At 34.2% G+C, this 22478-nt stretch overlaps 1 protein-coding gene across 1 annotated transcript in view; it reads right to left on the bottom strand.

Annotated features, from left to right (window-relative positions):
- PPEF2 (protein phosphatase with EF-hand domain 2) overlaps window positions 1–18796 on the bottom strand; it is a 42200-nt gene extending 23404 nt beyond the window's left edge. Inside the window, exons 1-9 of the mRNA XM_051966721.1 lie at window positions 18742–18796; window positions 12902–13029; window positions 12718–12775; window positions 11799–11974; window positions 10655–10769; window positions 8834–8880; window positions 5199–5365; window positions 3033–3069; window positions 2791–2940 (exon numbers count right to left, since the gene is read on the bottom strand). Coding sequence (XP_051822681.1) covers window positions 2791–2940; window positions 3033–3069; window positions 5199–5365; window positions 8834–8880; window positions 10655–10769; window positions 11799–11974; window positions 12718–12775; window positions 12902–13029; window positions 18742–18796 — 933 coding nt within the window. The remainder of the gene's footprint in view (window positions 1–2790; window positions 2941–3032; window positions 3070–5198; window positions 5366–8833; window positions 8881–10654; window positions 10770–11798; window positions 11975–12717; window positions 12776–12901; window positions 13030–18741) is intronic.
- Between the last annotated feature and the right edge of the window lie 3682 nt (window positions 18797–22478).

Here is a 22478-nt window from a genome sequence, read left to right as displayed (position 1 = left end):
ATTAATCTACCTTTCTTGAATTTCTCTGCTCTCCAATACTCCACATAAATGCCAAAATGATTTTCCTTAAGCATATGTCTGACCATACACACTCTATTACTCAATAAATTCTACTGCTTTCTTTAGGATAAATTATAAACTCATTTGTATAATATTTAACTTCACAATCTGGACCCAAATTGTCTTTTCAACCTCATTGTAGATCACTAACTTAGCCCATTTGGTCCAGCCAAAATGACCTTCTTATTGTTCTTCACACAAGAAACTTCATCTACCATCTCTGTGCCTTTGTATTGGCTGTCCCCAAACATCCCCTTCTTATCTCTTCTTCAAATGCCTTGTTTGCCATTACAATTCCATGAAGAAAAAAATTTTAACATATTTTTGAGAGTACATGTTGTAAGAATTATTTATCGCCCAACAACTATGTGGTCCTGGGCAAGTCACTTAAACTAATCTTTTCAGTTTCTATTATTCTCCTTCTCAAAGTTACCTTTTTATATATTTTATATATATTCTTTTTATGCTTATGTACATATTGACTCCTCTGATGGAAATCTTAGTGGTCAAATGTAGCTTCATGCTTGTCTTTGCATTCCTAACACCTAGCACAGCACCTGGCATTTAGCACTATTTAATAAATGTTTGTTAATTAATTAAATCTGAATTCTTAGGATTAACTACAGAATTGCTTATATACAGAGGGAGCAAATAATTTCTAGACATTGATAGAAAAGAACATATCTTTCTTAAGTAACTTTCCTGTTGACTAAGGTAAGCCTCCTAGCTTCTATTCCTTCATTCTATTTCTCCTCTAATAGTAAAAGAATTAGAATTTTTACAAAAACTTAACAAGAATTGGAACATAACATTTCTTTTGTGTGTCACAGACATGACAGATTTTTTTTTTTCAGTACTCCTCTTTTCCCCTTTCCCACCTTATTCCATTATAGGATTTAGTGTTGGAAGGGACTTTAGAAGTCATTTAATCTAATCTATTAATTTATAGATTAAGAAATTTAGATCTCCAAAGGTGACTTTCCCAAGATCACACATATAGCAAATGGTAGAGCCAAGATTCAGACCCAAGTTGACATCCAAATTCTGTGCTCTTTCTACTACACAGTTTCTAATTTGTGAAGAGATAAGTTTCTTTCCCAAAGGTTCTGATCTCCTCTTCTCATGTATCATGGGCTGATTCCTATTTAATTACAACTACTTCACTTTGTTGCCTAAAGTTCATTCTCTTGGGGCCAGCCAAGACATTAAATCCTCTATTTCGTATTTATCTTCCTGACTGTTGGGTCAGGAACAATTGGCTGAAAGTACAGCTTGTTTTATGATATTAATGAAACGCAAATCCTACACTGGAAATACAAGTCAGCCTCTTCCTGTTAGTTTAGACAGCTCTCTGGTTTGATCTAAATCAGCCAGTCTTCCTCATCTGAAGCTCCTCAGATTCCTGGTGGCTTGCTTAAGAAACAAAACCCATAATATTTGGCTGTTAGGACTGGATTATATAATAAAATGAAGAATATTGATAACATTTTTGACAATAATGCTTTTTTTTTTTCATGCTTGTCTTTGCATCCCTAACACCTAGCACAGCACCTGGCATTTAGCACTATTTAATAAATGTTTGTTAATTAATTAAATCTGAATTCTTAGGATTAACTACAGAATTGCTTATATACAGAGGGAGCAAATAATTTCTAGACATTAATGGAAAAGAACATATCTTTCTTAAGTAACTTTCCTGTTAACTAAGGTAAGCCTCCTATCTTCTATTCTTTCATTCTATTTCTCCTCTAATATTAAAAGAATTGGAATTTTTACAAAAAGTTCACAAGAACTGGAACATAACATTTCTTTTGTGTGTCACAGACATGACAGATTTTTTTTTCAGTACTCCTCTTTTCCCCTTTTCACTTATTTATCACTTATTAGCTTTTTACAAGTCAAATCATTTAGTCTCCCTATGCCTCCATTTCCTCATCAGTAAAAGGGAAATAATAATAAGCATGATAATAATATAATAAGCATAATGAAATAATAATAAGCACTTACTTTATGGAGTAATGAAAATCCAATGAGATAATATCTAATATGCTTTGCAAACCTTAAAAATATTATCATTATTACATGTTCTTAGATTCAATTGAACTCGTTCTCCCATTAACATCACACTCTTAGAGTGGCAGATGTGAGTAAAAAAAAACTAAGATTCTCACATTCAATTCTTCACCAGCAAAGTGAAGTAGAGAATAGATATGAAATTAGGAAAAACTATTAACATAATTGACTATATCAATAACCAAACTAACAGAAATCATGTAATTATATCAATAGATGCAAAAAAAAGCATTTGACAAAGTACAACACTCATTCGTTTTAAAAACCACTAGAGAGCATAGGAACAATTGGAATTTTCCTTAAAATGATAAGTATCATGTGTGATGGGGATAAACTAAAGCATTCCCAGTAAGATCAGGAGTGAAATAAGGTTGCCCTATATAATAATACATTTTAATAATAATGAATACATTATTATTCAATATTGTATTAGAAATGTTAGCTTTGGCAATAAGAGAAGAAAAAGAAACTGAAGGAATGAGTGTTGGGACCATCTAGAAAGACTTTTAACTAAAAGGCCCTGTTTGTCCATAATTCAGGCCACTTCATATGAAGTCTTTCTAGATGATCAGTAATAATTCAATAATAAATATTTTAATGGTGGTAGAAATCTGGGGTCACAGGAAAATCTTTATAAATTGATTACACTGACAATACCTTGTGCCTTTCTAGTTTTTCCAAAAGTTCTAGATCCGTCTTGTCTGAAATCCCACCATGAATTATCAGGACTTTCTCATCAATAAGGGTGGCCAATGGAAGCCAGCAAAAAACCTCTTGTAGCATCTTCAGTATTTTCTTGCCATTTACCTGAAGATATGAAATGAATAAATAATGAACTTAGAGGAAGGTACCCAACCTATTCTACATAACAAAGGGTTTAAGTTTTAAAAACAGTGTACCTTATATTTGTGCATCACTTCCTTGGTAAAGCCATATCTAGATTTAAAAGTAAGAGTTATTTCATATTATTTTGAAGTTTTTTATTTTTATGTCTTTTACTTATGAAATTTTATTAAGTATCCTAATATACCTTTCACAACTCTAAAGCCCTCTCTTAAAATGTAAAGTCAAGGAAAAATCAGCCAATACAGTAGTCATGTCTGTTTTTTCATGCCACATTTGGTATTTATGGTGCTCTATTTTTTTTTACTGAGAAGACTTTCATCAACATTTTCATCAATTATTTTCTAGGATCAATATCCATTATTGCATTTTATCCTTGTTAGATACCTTTTTAAGGTAATTTCCTTTACATTAGTAGTTCTCAAACTTTTTAGTCTTAGAATAACTTTTTATTCCAAAAAAAAAAATTGAGAACACAAAAAACTTTTGTTTATATTAGTTAGATCTGTAGTTATTTACCATATCAGAAATTAAAAGATCTTGTTATTATTACAAAAATAGTTTTGACCTTGTGGGCATCTGGGACTTTCAAGGGTCTCCAGACCGCACTCTGAGAACCACTGCTTTATATTATTGTAGTCATTGCGCCATTATTCTCCTGGTTCAGTTTTCTTCACTCTGCATCAGTTGATACAAATCTGCCTTTGTTTCTCTGAACTATACCCAGACTCCATTTCTTATAGCACAACAATATTATACTACATTCATAAATAACAATTTTCTCATTTCCCACTGTATAGCTACTTAGTTCATTTCCAATTTTTTTCACTATGACAATCAGTAATGCTGTGAATATTTTGGAATATGTTAGGTCTTTTATTTTTATATTTGACTTACATGCCCAGTAGTGGTATTCTTTATGGAAAGGTATGAATGGTTTAGTAATCTTCATATAATTTCAGATTTTTTCCAAAATGGTAGGATCACTTTATACCTGTACTGACAATATATATGCATACCAACCTTCCCAGATCTCCTCCAGCATTATTTTTGTCTTTTATCAACTCTATAAAGTTGAAAACCAAGTTGAGAAAGGAAAACTTTGAAGTTATTTTGATTTCTATTTCTCTAGTGATTAGAGAAATATTTTCTTTTTTAAAGAAATCTTTAAAAGATTTTAGTAAGACCTGGAAAATTTGTATGAACTGATACACAATGAATTGAGAAAAGTCAGAAGAACAATTTGTACTGTAACAGCACCATTTTTAAGGAAAACATACTTAAAAATACTTTAGAACTCTGCCCAATGCCATGACCAGCCATGATTCCAGAGGACCAGTGTTCATAAAGCATATGCCAGAGGTCTGCTCAATATGATTCTTGAGAGTTAAATTTTCAGTGTGAATATTTATACATTGGAAATGAACAAATGCCACAAGTCAGGGCTTGTTTCATTGTTTTGTTGATAATTTTTCTACTTGTAAGAAAATGATGGAGAAAATGTTAATGATGCAGATTATAAGTGAGTTGAACATATTTTTCTTCTACCCTTCTTCTACTCATCCCCTGTTTTTGACAGTTAATATTTATTAGCAGACCTCTGCATGTTACTCACCTCTTGACAGAGTAGCGATGGACTCATGGTAAAGAATAAGACATACATATTTAGATATGGCCATTGTATGGATTTGTTTTGTTTTGCTTTGCTCATTTGCTAAAAAGGTAGTATTTTTCTTTTTTTTCAAGGAGGTGAGAATGGGATGAGAGGTTGTTTTTTTTTTTTTAAGAGAAAAAAGAAATAAAAAGGACTATTGAAGCATCTTTAAAAGATACACAGAATAGAACAGAAGGAAGTTCTGAAGGAAACAATGACAAGTAAGACAAGTTTTTAAAGAAAAAACTATATAATAGAAATTCATAGTTTCTCATGTAAATCTCTTCTGTTCTGCTTTGCATATAGAATTTTTTTTTTTTTGGTGTTTGTGAAACTCAGAATAAAATGATTCTTTAAAAAAGGATTTGTAGGAGCAGCTAAATAGGTAGTGGACACCTGAGTTCAAATCCAGCCTCAGATAACTTGTTAACTGTGTGACCTGGGCAAGTCAGTTGCTTTGCCAAACCCCCCTCTCCCCCCAAAAATGTAGAGAAATAAAATGGAAGATTTATAAAAATCAACTTTTTGCAATAGTTCCAAGCGCACAGCTAGGATTTTATTACCGTACCGTAAATTGACTAAATGATCCTCATGATTTCCTCGGTTTAAATGGAACTCCTTTGGGTAAACCAACATGAAGGCAAAGAGAATCATCAAAATTTCAATTGAGTGTTTGCCTCTATCCACAAAGTCACCATTGAACACATACGATCTCTCAGGAGATGGAAGACCATTCTGTGTGTCAAGAAAACAGAGCCAAAGTATAATCAGATAAGGAAAAGAAAAGCAAGGTTAAAAGAAATAGCAGAATTTTACAGATGAACCCCAAAGCCCAAACATTGCACAAGCTCTAAAAACAAGACCAAAAAAAAATATGGTTGCTAGTATTCTAATAGAAAAATAAGAGGAGGAAATCATCAGCAAATAGTTCTGAAATTTTGGAAGCAACAGATTTTAATTTACTTAAAAGTAGAGAAAGAAGGGGGGAAATATCATATAGTTACCTAAGCAATACAAATCCAATAAAAAAGGAAACCAAACTAAGCTTCAAACATGCAAAGTATTATTGTATCAGTTAATCACTAAACATTTATAATGTGATTATTATATGCAAGGCATGTTGCTAAGCATTGGGAATACAAAAAAAAAAGTAACAACATATAGTTCCTGCTGTTTATTTTATTTTTCGATCAATAAGCATTTATTTATTTATTCATTATTTTTCAGAATTTTTTCTTAATTTGTAAAATAAAAGAACATTTCTTAACATAGTATAATAAAAAAAGATGATTACACATGAAACTGCAAATCTATTACCTACAACTTGCTATTCTTTTTAAACATATAATAAAGTTATCATGTAAATTTCTCCCCCTTTTCTTTCTTCCCTTCCTACTCTCTTCCCCCTACCCTAAAGATGGCTACCATTAGAAACAAGTAGGTGTATTTGTGTATATGTATGCTGCACATACTTCTATTTATCAGTTCTTTCTCTGTATGAGATAGAATCTTTCTTCATATGTCCTTTATAGTTAATTGGGGCATTTAGAATAGTCAAAATGATTTATTCACTCTGTAAACAATATTGCTGTTACTGGATACAATATTTTCTTGGCTCTGCTCAGTTTGTTCTTCATTATTTTATGAAATTTAATATAATTTAAAATAAATTTAGTAAATTTTAACAAATTATTTTTAATTGAATGGAATTGGATGGCCAATTATGTACCTCCCTTAAAAAAACATACAAATACATACTTGATAAGTACTTTTTCTCAGTGATTTTGATCTACCAGAATGCCTGGGGCTTACATCAGATTAGGGAAGATGTTAGCAGAAAGAAAGAAATTCCTCTTCATTTTGATTTTTTTTTTAGTAAAACTAAATTAATAAGGTAATAGAATCACAGCATATCAGAGTTAAAAAAAAAAAAAAAGACCATAGAGTTTATATAGTCCAACCTCTTCATTTTATAGAGATGAAAGCTGAATCCCAGAGAGGAAAGACAAGTTAGACAAGATATAAAGGGAAAGAGTCAAGACTTGAATTCATTTCTTTTGACTCCAATTTCATTGAGGTGAGTAAAACTTTGAGAAGTAGTGGCCAATCTCATGCCAGCAAAACTAATCATTAACTAATTGCCACAGACACGCAGGTAACAGGACCCATTCTCAACCTGTCCCCTGCAGCAAACCCTGTGGAGAAAAGGTCCACCATCCCCACCACCGACTGCCACCAATGGGACAAGCAATCCAACTTACCTGAAGCAGCAAAACTATCTGCAGCAGGTAGTGTACCACCTGGTAGGACCCCACCAACCAACATGTAGCTTGACAACTACATTCCCTGATATGCCAGTGGAGACAGCCCATGACCCAGTGTCTAGAAGCCTAAAAATTCCAGCGTCCCTAGACCAGTGGTTAGCCCTGGCTATCACTGAGGGGAACAATCTAATAGAAAAGGAGAACCACCTATATCAACATCAGTTGCTGGACCTATTTGCAACAGATGGGTAATTCCAGGAGCCCCTGGACTAGAAATACCTTCTGGATTACTAAACTTGTTACCAGTCTGGCTGGTTGAGGGGAGTCACTCTTGTGAAGATAAAACCTATAAACTTCCTCTACAGCCCTTGCTACAGCTAAAATAAAGTTCAAATGACCAAAGTCCATGGCACTCTCAACTGGTTCAATATCAGAAACTGATACTCCAAAAGGAGAGATGGTTTTATATAGAAGAGGCATAATATCTGCTTTGCTGCTGCATCCTACAGACCATGGGACCTTTTCATCTGACTTGCTGATGATATCTTTCTCATGTGTCATCTTTCCTATTAACATGTGAGCTCCTGGAGAGCAGTGACTTGTCTAACCTTTCTATTTTTATTACAAGTTTTGCATCATAAGTGCTTTACAATTTTTTTTTATTCATTCATTCATCATTACAAGGAAGGTACCATGCAAATCCATGGCAGATTTGTACAGTTATCCCTTCCACATTGCAATTTTCCCCATCATGGTTTCAATATATAAGAAATTAAATGGGAATTTTGGAGGGTAGTTTTGCTTATGACATGTAAAGGCCAGCAGACAACATGGAAAAAGTTTAGAAACTCAGAAATGCATAATGTATGTTTATAGTATTGTATAGCAGCATATTTTATACCATAATAATTCAGAGTTCTCCATACTGACGGGAGGACACAAAAATTTTACATGGATTTTCTAGATTGTGGGGTGCCATCTCCTTAACTCCAATACATATAAGGGATCACTGCAATTGCTATATTACATTATGAATCATTTTATATTTTCTTAGAAATGTATACTATGAAATTTAAGTTCACTATGATATTGCATAATGAAGAAACTTTAAATAATCTCATTCTCTCGAAAATTTAAGATCACTCTATGATTACTTATCAGAAAAAGGAGAAAATTGGTTGCTGTATAGTAAATTCTTCTATTTAATATCATTTTATATAAGTTTAAAATCATAGAATATCATATTAGAATAATCCTGAAAGTTTATATGGTGCTACTATATGTTGACTCTAGAAGTTTCAAAAAAGTCAATTTGGGCTTGATTTATGGCCAAATTTCCTGACAAACAGATGGAAACAAAAGTAGAATGGGCTGCCTTAGTGGATTTCTCGTCACAGGGATGGAAAAACATCTATCATTGGATACTTTCACGTGAATGTCACATGACTGCTTCTCAAATTTTAATTTATCTTAAGGTCTATGAATTTATATCTTAAGGAAATATTTTAATAACTATATTTCAATATTTTTGGTTTCCCTTGTAATACTATGCATTTCATTTGATATATTTAAAAGCATTATTCTGAGAAAGTGTCTACAAGATTGGTCAGACTACCAACAGCATCCATGGCTCAGTAAACATTGAGAACTCCAGGTTGGGAGGATGTTGTTCAGATATAGTTTGGATTAGATAAAGAAGGAGGAGGAGTCAAGAGGAGAAAGAAGAGAAATTAACATTTGCACAGCACTTAGCACAAGTCTCTTACTCTATCTACTGCACCACCTTGCTACCTCTACACCCTTTTCCAACTCTGAGATCCTGAGATTTTTAGTTATTATTACACGGTTATTGTAAGAGCATTTAATAAGATTAAAAAACATTTTCTAATTACAGTTATTTTAAAGTGGAAAATTTATGTGTTTTACTAAACATTCATACCTTGTAAAATATGAATATTAAGTCATCCAGCTGGCCATGTAAATCTCCTAACAAAAGACATAGGAAAATGATCAGTTCCAACTGGTATTTGTCATTCTCTCTAATGTTTACTCTACATAGGAAAAAAAAAAGATGCATATACATACCCACTCTGAGGAAGTCCCTGCCTTTTAGTTTTTTAGTTTTTCCCTAAGTAAAATATAAATAGCATTTTCTTGCACTATAATATAATAGCAACAACTGGAGGTAACGAATATAATCTTTTTTCAGAGACAGAACTATATGAAATAAATGTATGTAGGGATCAATGACTTCACTGATGAGAAAGCTGTGAAAATTCCAGGCTAATTTGGGGAATTGAAAGTTGAAATGAATTTTTTCATCCTAACTCTTAGAGTAAATTCAAGGAGTCGTGATTAAGGCAGAAGAAAATTAGTCTAAAAGGCAGAGTTAATGTTAAGAATGTCTGTAGGTGATCAATTAGTTGGGACAAAGAATTGAAAAGGTTCATGAAGCTGAGATGTCATCCCCAATGGGGAAAAAGGTCTTGTAGCAATTGCATTTCAACAAGGAACCAACAGATGACAGCAGTGGAGAACAACTGTGAGCAGCTCATTAGCCACACCTGCAAATGGTAATTCAGAGGAAGGGAATACAAGACGAACAGATGGCAGCTCAGGGAGAGATTAGGGCAACAGAGGATATCAGGAATTTGCAGTTACAGGAGAAAAAAAAAGCATCTCACAGCCCGATACTATCATCAGACCAACAATCAATGTTGGAAGCTCTTAGTGGAAAGGAGCACAACAGTCCCAGCAGTGGTCCCCAGATAACAGTTCTAGCAAAATGCAATGACAGGAAGATGAATCCCATAGTTATGTTTCCTGTTCAAGAAAGTTCCCTAAATGTGTGCTGTCTTCTACAGTAAAACTGGAATGGGGTGGGGGCGAGAAGGGAGCAGCATAAAATATTTCTGTATTTAAATGTATTTTTCCTGGAGGTAGGGCTTCTCTAGTTGGTGTGATAAAAGAAATATTAGTAGTGGTTCATGATCTTGGGGAACCCCCCCCCAGGCAGGGATGTGTCAGGATCGGTTTCAATAAAATTGCATACCCAATCACAATCAATTGCTCCTTGAAAATGAGCAAATATTACAGATCAGGGCTTGATTTATTGTTTTGTCAATTTTTTGACAAGAAATGGTGGAGAAAATGTTAATACAGATTAAGATTAATTAATGTTAATATAGATTAATGCTAATTCAGATTAAAGATAAAAGTATGTTTTCCACACATTTTTTCCCCTGGAGATATGGTTGTTTAATATTTTCTAATGTGTCTCTAGATTCAATCTGAATATATCTTTTTGAATTTTCAGACATAAATCAAACAATAATTTATTCACAAAGTCATGATAAAAAACATTTGTACAGATTAATAAAAATCAAATATTTGGATTTATACTCAACATTCTGCAACTTGAGCTATAATTTTAAGTCCTTAAATAAACAATGAAATCCCCAAAGTGACCTCAATTTTACTAGACTGATTACCTCCAATTGCTTCCCAAACAGCAGAGAAGTTAGTAAGTCAAAGTTTCTGCTTTTCTAAGCAACAAGATCACCTGAATTCATCTTTAGGTGATAAGACCACCTGAATTCATCCCCCCAAGGCCTGCTACATGCATCTTTTCACTCAAGCAGGGATAAGCAAGCCTTCAATTAGGGCTTTTTACTATTAGTATACAGAATTTATATTCAAATTCTCCCCTCTGGTGATCCCAAACAATAAAGACTTTCTCCGAATGCCCGAGTTTACTTACCACACACAGTGATCTCCTCGCTGTAACAGGTTGAGATGTGGTTGATGTTTGGCAGTTGTATGAGATATTTCCTGGCCTCGTGCAGAATATTTAAGACATAACGAGCGTGTAGCTGCTACTGGGAGAAAGCAGGGAGGGAAAGAGGATGAAAAACAAGAGGGTGTGTTTCTGAGTGAAAAAAGACCCTATCTGGTTATAAGAGATCATGAGCCTTTAGTTGAAACCTGGTATCTCTACTTTCCTTTCCATCCATCCATAGTTCATTCCTTCTAGATCCTTGAATCAATCATCCCAAATTCTTTCTCCTCCCCCTACAATCACACCCTTTTATCATTAATCCCACATATAATCCCATAATAAAACCCATAAAATGGGAACCAGAGAAAGTCACAAAGATGGAATTTTTGAACTCAGATCTCTAACATCAAGGGCAATGCTTTTTCTACTCCACTATATAGTTCAGAATGGATTATATATATAATTGTATTGTGTACACATACATAAACACCGGTGTGTACATGTATATACATTATTGCATGTTTGTCTACATTAAAATATGTGCTATGTATATACTAGCATATATATAAGTATGTATGTATATAGTTGATACATATCTGTATATGTATGTTAATATATAAGATATACGAATATATGCCATGTAATATATAGGCACATACATGATTGTGTTTTTAAATGCATAGTTTTACATATAACCAAATATATAATTATTGTACATGCATTGTGCATATGTGTGTGTTTATATGTCCACATATACACATGTGTACACATATACACAGTAAATATCTATACATACATATATGATTTATATATTGCATTTTTTCTTGCTCATATTTATATTCTTTTTTTATTATAGCTTTTTATTTACAAGATATATGCATGAGTAATTTTTCAGCACTGACAATTGCAAAACCTTTTGTTCCAATTATATTGCATTAATTGATGTATTCTTTCACTCTTTTCTTCCAGAAACACTGGCTGATTAGAGAATGAACTGTGATTTCCTGAGTTGACCCCTTCAACACACATGTGGTAGTTTGGGGAATTTTACTTCGATTTGGTGTTTTCATACATCTAAGGCTTCACGATCCGGGTATCACCCTCCATATTCACCTGATCTGCTTACTTTTTTCTGTTTGAAAGCTTCCACTAAGGCAGTCGCATGGTCGGGAAGGAGAGGAAAGGAGACATGGGGTCCGGTGTAATAGTCTGGCACCTCTATGGATTCATAGTCACAGTATTTTTCCATCTCAGAGTCCTTAAGGAGTCTCTCCTCCGCGAACATACAGCTAAGGAAGTTCCCTAATCAGGACAGAAAAAGTTCTGTTGAATCTTGCTGGAATAAGGGTGCAGATGAGAGTCAGAACTTTAGAGTTACAAGAAACCTCAGAGGTTTCATAGTCTTTATTTTGTAAATTTTCTTCTCACCTGATACTCATTGGAGGCATGGGAGCTTTGGTTGGGTAGAGGGAAGAAGGGTCATTTTAGAATATGAGACACTGACAGAAAAGGACAAAATGAAAAATCTGTCTTCCAACTTCACTGAAATGTCCTCTTAAAATAGGAAGACTCAAAGAAGGTGAGAGGAAACAGCTGCAAATTGGAATGGGGGGCACTCCTTAGAAACAAGTCTATATTACAATCTTTAGAAAATCAAGAGCTAGGGGTAGTTAGGTGGTGCAGTGGATAGAGCACCAGCCCTGAAGTCAGGAGGACCTAAGTTCAAATCCAGCCCCAGACACTTAATAATATGACCCTGGACAAGTCACTTAACCCCATTGCTTTGGCAGAAAAAAAAAAAAGAAAATCAAGAGCTGTCCAATTTTGGGAAGAAATCGAGTGAATTCTTCCTAACAGGAGACAGAAGAGAAATGAAAGGAGGGGATTCCAGTGAATTTATGGCTTAGAGTGTTTCTCAGTTCCTCCCCTGAGATTTCCTTTCATCTCTGTATGTGTAATCTCTCACCTTTGAACAGACACAAGCTCTAATCTCTAAACCCTTGATTTATGAGGTCTGCATGCTGAAGGAAGTGGGGTCTTACCACTTTCATTTTGGCTACTCGGTGTGAAGTGATCCACAAGGTAACTGAAGAAATCATGGAGCTGCCAAAGAAAAGAAGGAAAAGCTGAATTGGATTTGAGGTTCAAATCCAAGAGTTATGGAGTCCCAGACTACTTTGAAAAAATTGGCCAGAAAGGAGCCCTTGAAATGTCCCCCGCACACTGTACCTTGACCTGATCTTGGTGTCCTGAATACTCTATAGACTGGAAGATGGTCCACGTACACCGTCTCCTCATCTCCAGGCGGGCAATATAGCGGCGGTACCATCTCTGGATCAGGACTGCTGCCTTAAAGGCTACGACAGGGCCAGAAAACATACATTGGAAAATTATGGCTGCTGAGGGGACAAGGTGTGAAAGTGGTTTCATTGTCCATTTTGGTGGCAAAAGGAGAAGAGATTTACTGCTCAAGTGAAGTTTAATTAAATATGTTTTAGAAGAGACCGATTTAAAAAACCATTGTAGTTCTGTAGAAAAAGGCCCAGGGGATCATGAGCTAAGACCCAGGTCCAAAACTCGATGCCATCACCACTTACTAGCTTCATGATGTTCATGACCTTTCTTTTAGTATTAAATATATGTCAGCTATTAACATAACAAGCCCTATAGAATATTCTCCAAATGCAAAGTGTACTTGGAAAACATACCTTTACAAGTGGATATATTTGTAGTATTTTGAGATGGTTACTATGGAGGATGATTTAAAATGCTAATCCAGATTTTACAGAACCAAACATCCTTAGGAGCAATTTAGACAGTTGTAACCTTTTTACACTTTTACCTGCCTGGTCACTTCATAATGTCTCCTAGCTTATTTACTGAGAACAGCCTTTGTGAGGGAAGCCTTCCAGCCATATATGACTCCATCCAAATCACTTATAATAAAGAGAAATGCAAATTAAACTAACCTTGAGATCTCATGTGCATCAGATTGACACACACATACAAAAAATGACAAAAAGATGGAAATGGTAATTATTAGAGGGACTGTGAGGGAAAAGACACTTTAATGTCCCCTTGTGGGAGAAATAAACCAATTTGGAATGTAATTTGGAAGTATTTCTCCAAAGTTATTTAACTTGTTGAGCCGCCAATCCAATTACTAGGTGTATACTCCCAAAGAACTAAAAAATAGAAAGGATTGCTATACACATACATATTTGTAGTAGTACTTTTTATTACAGGAAAAGAATCAGAAACAAAATATATATTTGACAAATACAAAGATCCAAAATTTTGGGATAAGAAATCACTATTTGACAAAAATGCTGGGAAAACTAGAAAGCAGTTTGATAGAAACTAAATAGAGATGCATTATGCTAAGATGTGGTCAAATTGGCTACAAGAGAGACACATAAAAGGTGATGTCATAAGCAACTTAGGAGATTGGTAAATATTTGACTTGTTAGATCTATGGATAAAGGAAGAATTTATGAATGAATGAGAGAGAGTGCATTACAAAATGTAAAACGTATCATTTTGACTATGTCAAATTTAAAAGGTTTTGAACAAACTAAATAGCTAAGATTAGAAGGGAAGCAAGAAAAAGCATCATTTTTAAATATACAGTTAAATAAATTAAATTTATAAGAATATGTCATTCCCCAGTTGATAAATGGTCAAAGGAGAGGAACAGGCAGTTTTCAGAAGAAATCAAAGCTATCTATAATCATGTGAAAAAATACTCTAAATCATTAATAATTAAAGAAATGTAATATTCAGTTGTATTAATTAAAGAAAACAACCCTGAGGTACTATCTAGTTAATATGACAGAAAAGAAAAATGATAAATGTTGAATGAGACATGGAAAAATAGGAGTCCTGATCCAACTATTCTGGACAATATTTTGGAACTATAGCCAAAAGGCTAGAAAACTATGCATACCCTTTGACCCAGTAGGTCTGTATCCCAAAAAGATCAAAGGAAAATGACAAGTACCTATATGTACAAAAATATTTATAGCAGCTTTTTTTGTGGTGGCAAAGAAAGGGAAATTTAGGAGATATCCATCAATTAGGGAATGGCTAAACAAAATGTGGTATTTGATCATGATGAGATATTATTATGGTATAAGAAATGAAAAGTAGGATGCTTGCAGAAAAAAATCTGAGAAAACATACATGGACTGATACAAAGTGAAAGGAGAAGTACTAGGAGAATACTGTACACAGTAACAGCAATGTTATATAATGATCAGTTGTACAATATGATCCAGGATGATTCCAAAGGACTTTTGGTAAAAAATGTTATCCACCACCAGAGAAAGAACTGATGGTGTTTGAATGAAAACTTGACATAATACTTTCCCTTACTTTATTATTTTTGGTCTGCATTTTCTGTTTTCTTTTTTTTTTTTTTGGCAAAGCAATTGAGGTTAAGTGACTTGCCTAATGTCACACAACTAGTAAATATTATGTGTCTAAGGCTGAATTTTAACTTAGTTCCTCCTGAATTCAGGTGGGTACTCTACCTATTATACCATCTGGCTGCCTCTCTGCCCCTACAAATGTCTAATGTGGAAATGTTTTGCACAATTGTGTATATATAATCTATATCAAATTGTTTGCTTTCTTAAAGAGGGAGAGGGGGAATTTGGAACTCAAAGTTTTAAATAATGAACATTAAAAATTTAAGTTTACACAATATTGAGAAAAAATAAAATAGAAATAAATGTAAAAAGTTAAAATGGCAATATTATTCCTTAACTAGTTCACTAATTTAGTGCTATACCAATCAAATGTGTAAGAACATAGTCTTTAGAAGCAGGCCAAAGAATAACAAAATTCATTTGAAAAAACAAAAGTTCTAGTGTCTCAAGGAAAGAGAAAAAAATGAATGGGATGTAACATTATCAGACAGTATCACAACTATTTGATACTGATTTTAAAAAAGAAACAGAAAAGTGATCAAGCAGATCAAAATATTAAAATGTCATCTCCCTCATTAGAATGTGAACTTCTGGATGGCAGGGAATGTTTCTGGCTTTTTTTGTGGCCCCAGAACTTAGCACAATGCCTGTCCTTTATTGCTATTGTTGAATTATTTCTTTACACTACATTTGGAATTTTCTTGGAAAGGATACTACAGTGGTTTGATGCTTTTTTCTCCAGCTCATTTTACAGATGAGGAAACTGAGGCAGGCAGGGTTAAGTGACTTGTTCAGGGTCACACAAGTAATAAATGTCAGAAGCCAGATTTGGTCCTTCTGACTCCAGAGCCTGTGCTCTATTAGCTGCCCAGCCTATCAAAAATGAATCAATGACTAAATTAGCAAGAAATAGAAGCAATTAAAAAGAGTAGCCAAGTGTTTAATAAACTCTAAAATATAAATTATTGGAAGAAAGACTTCCTTTTGAGGAAGAATCACTAAGAAAACTAGAAAGCCATTTAGCACAAATTAGCTATGAATTGATATTTAAACCTTACCTGCATCTTACATCATCTATATCAATATGTAATGTTCAATATATTAATAAAAGGGCTTACATTGAAAGTAGAAAAGGAGACCATCTGTCGATGGTGGGGTTTGAGTTGAATCTTGGAGGAAACATCAGTGGTGAAGAAGGAGAATGTTGGATTGAATTAGAGAGGGGCCTAAGTTGGGGAGATGGTGACCATGTAGAAGCTGTTAACAATGATCCAGGTACTATGCTCAAAGAGCTGTTAAACAGTGCATACATTTTAATCCAGCAGTGTCTGTATCCCAAAGAGATAATAAAAAGCGGAAAAGGCCCATAAGGTGCAAAATTGTTGGTAGCAGCTCTTTTTGTAGTGGCAAAGAATTAGAAATTTAGTGGATGTCCATCAGTTGGGAAATGGCTGGATACATTATGGTATATAAAGGTAATGGAATATTGTTTTATAAGAAATGATCAGCAAGTTAGTTTCAGAAAAGCCTGGAAAGACTCACATGAACTAATGTTGAATGAAGTGAGCAGGACCAAGAGAACATTGTACACAATAATGACAAGACTATATGATAATCAACTGTGATGGTCTTGACTCTTCTCAGCAATGCAATGATTCAAGGCAATTCCAATAGACTTGGAATGTAAAATGTGAATCACATTCAGAAACAGAACTATGGAAACTGAAGGTTGATCAAAGCATGGAATTTTCACATTTTTTTCTTTGCTTGTTTCTTTCTTTCTCATCATTTTCCCCCCTTTGATCTGATTTTTCTTGCACAACATGATAAATATGGAAATATGTTTAAAAGGATTGCACATATTTAATCTGTATTAGATTGCTTATTGTCTTGGGGAGGAGGGAGGAGAAAAAATTTGTAACACAAAGTGTTACAAAAATGAATGTTGAAATTATCTTTACATATATTTGGAAAAAAAACACTATTTTTTTTTTTAAATGGTCCAGGCAAGATATGATGAGGGCCTAAACCAGGCGTGGTTATGTTAGTGGAGAGAAGATAACAGAAGGCATCAATAAAAATACTGAATGAATAAAGAAGGCAGTCTGTATCAGAGAATGAAGGCATCTGAGGTGGTTGCTATGGAAACAGCTGAATGTAAATTAAAATTTTCAGCACACTTGGCTAAGCTATTGATCTCTAGCAGAGAAGTGAGAACCAGTGCTTCTACTCAAATTGAAGAAAATTAAAACAGATAAAGACTTAGTGGGCAGGAAACCTGATGATTTAGGAGAAAAAAATTCTTGGAAAAATACAATTGCTTTAAAAGGCAATTGTACAATTGCATAGCTATTTCTTCCTCTGGGAGATAAGAGAAGACAAAACAAAATCAAAGGGAACAAAGCAGAAACCTTTTAGTTTCCCTGGAATATTAACAAGGCCAAATAAAGAACTCTACTAATCTAAAAAGGTTGTCTGTGGATTTATTAAAGAAAATATTCTAGAGAAGGGTGGTTTAGCCTAGGAGCCATAAACTTTAAAAAATATATGCACAGATACATATATATATAAACGTATATACACATAAATATATACATATATATAACAATTGTAGGTTTATGTATATATGCGTGTATGTATTTCCATATTTGAATTCATTGTTTCTCTTGATAGTCCTATTGTGAGCCAAATATCAAGCCTGGCATTTGCATAAAGTGCCCAGTATGCTCTGGGTTGGTACAAGGGGGCTAAGGGATAAAACTGGTCAAAACCTAGAGAGGAGAAGGACTGATTTTCTGGCTTCTGGCTTTGAAAGGGGACACACATAGTCTCAACTCCCTTCAGCAAAGGTTCTCTGGAAGGAGAGAAAGATGCTAGGCAGGAGCCAACATGGACAGGTGCCAGTGAGCTGCTCTCCATGTTCAGTATGTCCTGTTCCCAGCTTGTCTCTCCAGGATTTCAGACAAATTCTCCTGAAATCACAGTAGGGAAATTCCTTCCCCTGATGTAGATCTGCCCTTGTTTTTATTTTTTTATTTTTTTAATAATATCTTATTTTTCCAAATACATGCAAAGGATAGTTTTCAACATTCACTTTTTCAAAACCTTGTGCTCCAAATTTTTCTCCCTTCCCTTTTCCCCAAGACAGCAAGCAATTAGATATAGGTTAAACATGTGCAATTCTTCTAAGCATATTTCCATATTTGTCATGCTATGTAAAAAAAAAATCAGATCAAGCGGGAAAAAATATGATAAAGGAAAAAAGAAACAAGCAAACACCAACAAAAGCTGAAAATACTATGCTTTGATCCATATTCAATCTCTATAGTCCTATCTCCAGATGCAGATGGCATTTTCCATCCCAAGTCCATTGGAATCACTTCTTTGTTGAAAAGAGCCCGTCCATCACAATTGACCATCACATAATCTTGTTATTATGTACAGTCTTCATGTTAGTCTTCCCAGGCTTTTCTGAAGTCAGCCTAGATCTGCTCATAGTCTTAGAGAATTGCTAGAGACACGAAGTGACCTGCCTAGAGTCCCCCAGCCAGTCTGGGTCAATGTTGGGGCTCGAACCCGAATCCTCCTGGCTCTGAGTATGATTCTCTATCTACCATGAAATAGAATGGAAATGCATACCGCTCTCTGCCTTCTGGAGAACAAAATGGTGGTGACTGGAGCTGCCACTTCCCATCTTTCAACCGTCTTCTTTCTGGTTGGTCTTGGACGAAGAAGGTCAAGACTGAGTGGCTTCCACTGAAAAACAATCTATCTTGGGGAGAATAAAGCAGAGGTGAAACAACATAATTAAGAATATTTTAAATGATGTTTTATCATGTTAATTTAAAAACAAATTCATTAAACTCAACCTCTCCAATATCTATTTCCTACTCTGCCTATAATGCTCTCTGGAACTCATTCCACAATTAATAGACTTTCCTTTCATTTTAGACTTTGTCTTTCCATTTATTTTATATCATCTGGCAGTCAGAGATACCTAGCTCCCCTCTTGACACTACATGTCTGGCCACCCTTTCTAGTACTGGTTTCATATCCCTTCTTTTTCACTTCTACACACACATTAGTTCTGGAAGAAAAGTCAGAATAATTCTTTCTTTACAATGCCCTTTTCTGAATATCACTCGGATGCTATCATTCTAGAAGTTCTCTTCCTTTTAGGTTCATGCTATCCAAATTTATCACCCAAACCATATCTCTTTTTTAAATGAGTTCAATTTTTGGTCACCAATCTTCTCCTCTCCAACATCTGCCTTTATATTAGGGACCTTTAGCATACGTAATAATATTCTTTTAATCCCCTTAAAGTCTCATTTCTTCAATTCAACTCCCAGACCTCTTCCTTTTTACCTCAATCACACCTTTGATATTACCTTTACCCAAAAATCTTCTACTTCTATGACCAAGAACTCTGATATTATTTTCATCCAATATTAATTTCCTAGCATTCTCTCTCGAAACTTCCTCCTCCTCCTCTTCTTCTTCCTCCTCCTTCTCTTCCTCCTCCTCCTCCACCTTCCTCTAATCAGGATTAAGTGACTTGCCCAGGATCACACAGCTAGTAGGTGTGGATTAGGTTTACTACAGATTTATTTTTTATATTTTCAACTGGGCTCTGAGTGTAGCACAGCAATCTATATTTTTCCCTAAATGAATCTCTGTCTTAGGCACTCTTCTCTTTTCCCTCTACCTTCTCTTTGGGGAGAATAACTTCACTTCTCATGGAATTAATTTTTATCTCTAGGTAACATACCCACCAGATTTATATATCCAGCCTTTGTCTTTTTCCTGATTACCAGTCCTATGTACCCCCAACTGCCTAATGGTCTTGAGTTTTGAATTAGACATCCCAGATATGATTCAAACTTAACATGTCCAAAACAGAATTCATTTTCTTTACTCCCCCAAACTTATCCCTCTTCCTAACTTTCCTAATGTTTGTCAAGGGGGCACCATCCTTCTATGCACTTTAAATTTCCAAGCTCTTCACTCTTTCAATCTATACATGCAACTAGTTGTCAAATCTTGCCAATTCTACATCCACCATCTCTCATATACATCCCAGTTATTTCTCTTTACTCACACAGCCACCTTACTAATTCAGGTCCCCATCACCTCTTGCCTGACTATTACAATAGTCCCCAAGGAGGCAAATTAGCCTTCCTGCCTCAATTCTCTTCTATCTCCAATCCAGCCTTTACTTTTTATCAATTTTAATCCATAAATTTTCTAATCAACAAACTCCAGTGGCATCCTCTTGTCTTTAGAATAAGTGTAAAGTCCTTTGTTTTAACATAACAGCTTTATTGCACCTTATTTCCCTTCATACTCTATGGTCCAGCCAGACTAGCTTTCTTCCTCTTCCTCATCCATAGTGATCCATTTACTATGAACATGCCTTTGCACTATTTCTCTCCCAGGCTTAGAATGCATTCCTTTCTTACATCCACCTTTTAGATCCCTACTTTCCTTTAAAATTCAGAATAACTCCCCTTTTTACAGGAAATCTTTTCTGTATCTTTCAGATTCTTGCATCTTTCCACAGAAATTACCCTGGGGCAATATTATATTTATTCATACATAGACATTATATGTGTGTATATCCATATATGTGTATACATATTGTATGTGTGTATATGTGTGTGTGTTTTGTCATTTCCCTTAGGTTGCAAAATAGATGGAGCAATGGTCCTGGAATCAGAAAGACCTGAATTCAAACTATTTGTTTGACTCTGGGTAAGTCACTTAGTTTCTCTCTGCCTCAGTTTTTTTAAACAGTAAAATGAGAGCAATAACAGTACCTACCTCCCAGAATTGACATGAGGATCATATTAAATAATAATTGTAAAGTGCTTAGCACAATGCCTGGCATATAATAAGTACTATATAAATGCTCATCCTCTTTTCCTTCACCCCCTACCCCCTCCGGCAAATTGTAATTCTTTGAGAGCCAAAAGTATTTCATCCCTATGCCTGGTACACAGTAGGTACCATATAAATGCTTATCCACTTTTCCTTTCTCTCTGTAAACTATACATTTTTGAGAGCTATGAGTATTTCAACCTAGCACACAGTAGGCACTATATAAATACATATTCTCTTTCCCCTTCACTCTTGCTAAATTATATATATATATATATATATAGAGAGAGAGAGAGAGAGAGAGAGAGAGAGAGAGAGAGAGAGAGAGAGAGAGAGAGAGAGAGATTGTTTTCTGATTGTTGAACTATCTTTCATTGCTGGTATAAATCCAAGTTGATTGTAAAAATGATTTCTTAAATCATTAATAAATTGATGAATCTATTATCTGACAGATTTTATTTAAAATTTAAAAATGTATAACCATTTGTGATATTAGTCTATAGTTCTTTGCTTTATCCTTCTTTGCTTTAAATATTAGGACCATATTTGTTTCAAATCTGATAGGGTATTTTCTTTCTTAATTTTTGATACTAATTTGTGTAGTACTGATATTGGTTCTTATAAAGTTTGATGAAATTTTTTCCATGAGTCCAATAAGACCAGGAGTTTTTTCTCTGGTAGTTTCTTTACTAGTAAATACATATTTTTGCCCTTCTGATTGAGCTATTTAAAATATTCATTTGTTTTTCTGATAGTTTGGGTATTTTATGTTTTTTGAAGGCATTTCTTTTGTGTTTTTGGTTTTGTTAAGAATATTGCGCATGATAACTTCTGATCTTTTTTTAATTTTTATTTTGTAGTGATTTCTCTTTGTTCATTTATTATTTTGCTAATTTGATTTTCTGTCCTCTTTTTTAAAAAAACAAATTTTATTAGTATTTTTCAAAGAATCAGTTTTTATTTTATTTATCATTTCTATATGGTTCATTGACTGATTGATTTATTGTTCTTTGTACTTGGAAGTTATGGTGCTATGGATATCAAATATAGTTTGGTTGCCTATCATTCCTTCTCCCTCATTAACAAAAACAAACCATATATTCCGCTTACTTTAACTTATTAACTATTGTTTTAACTTTTATTTCAGTTCAATATAATCAGGCTGCAAAAAATGAATTGTTAGCAATAAATAAAAAAGTAAAGGGATTTTAAAATATTAGAGATCAAATGTTGCAGATCTAAAACTGAACAAATAAAAAAACCAAACCAGTCATATGCTATAAAATAGTCACCCACATAATTCTTTTTGATTTTTAACTTTCAGAAAAATTCAACCCATTTTTAAAAATGTCCAGATGGTCCTCAAGTGTGAAAGGGTGCATGAAACTAGAGAGTGAATGCCAGGAAATGGTGGAAGTAGTCAGAACTAAGCCAACGGAATTATTTCACCTAGATATCCTCGGCAAGTGTTAACATTTCAGATTTAGAAAAGACCT

Source organism: Antechinus flavipes, chromosome 6 (assembly GCF_016432865.1).
Source record: "Antechinus flavipes isolate AdamAnt ecotype Samford, QLD, Australia chromosome 6, AdamAnt_v2, whole genome shotgun sequence".
Classification (NCBI taxonomy): domain Eukaryota; kingdom Metazoa; phylum Chordata; class Mammalia; order Dasyuromorphia; family Dasyuridae; genus Antechinus; species Antechinus flavipes.
This window is presented reverse-complemented; position numbering and strand designations above follow the sequence as displayed.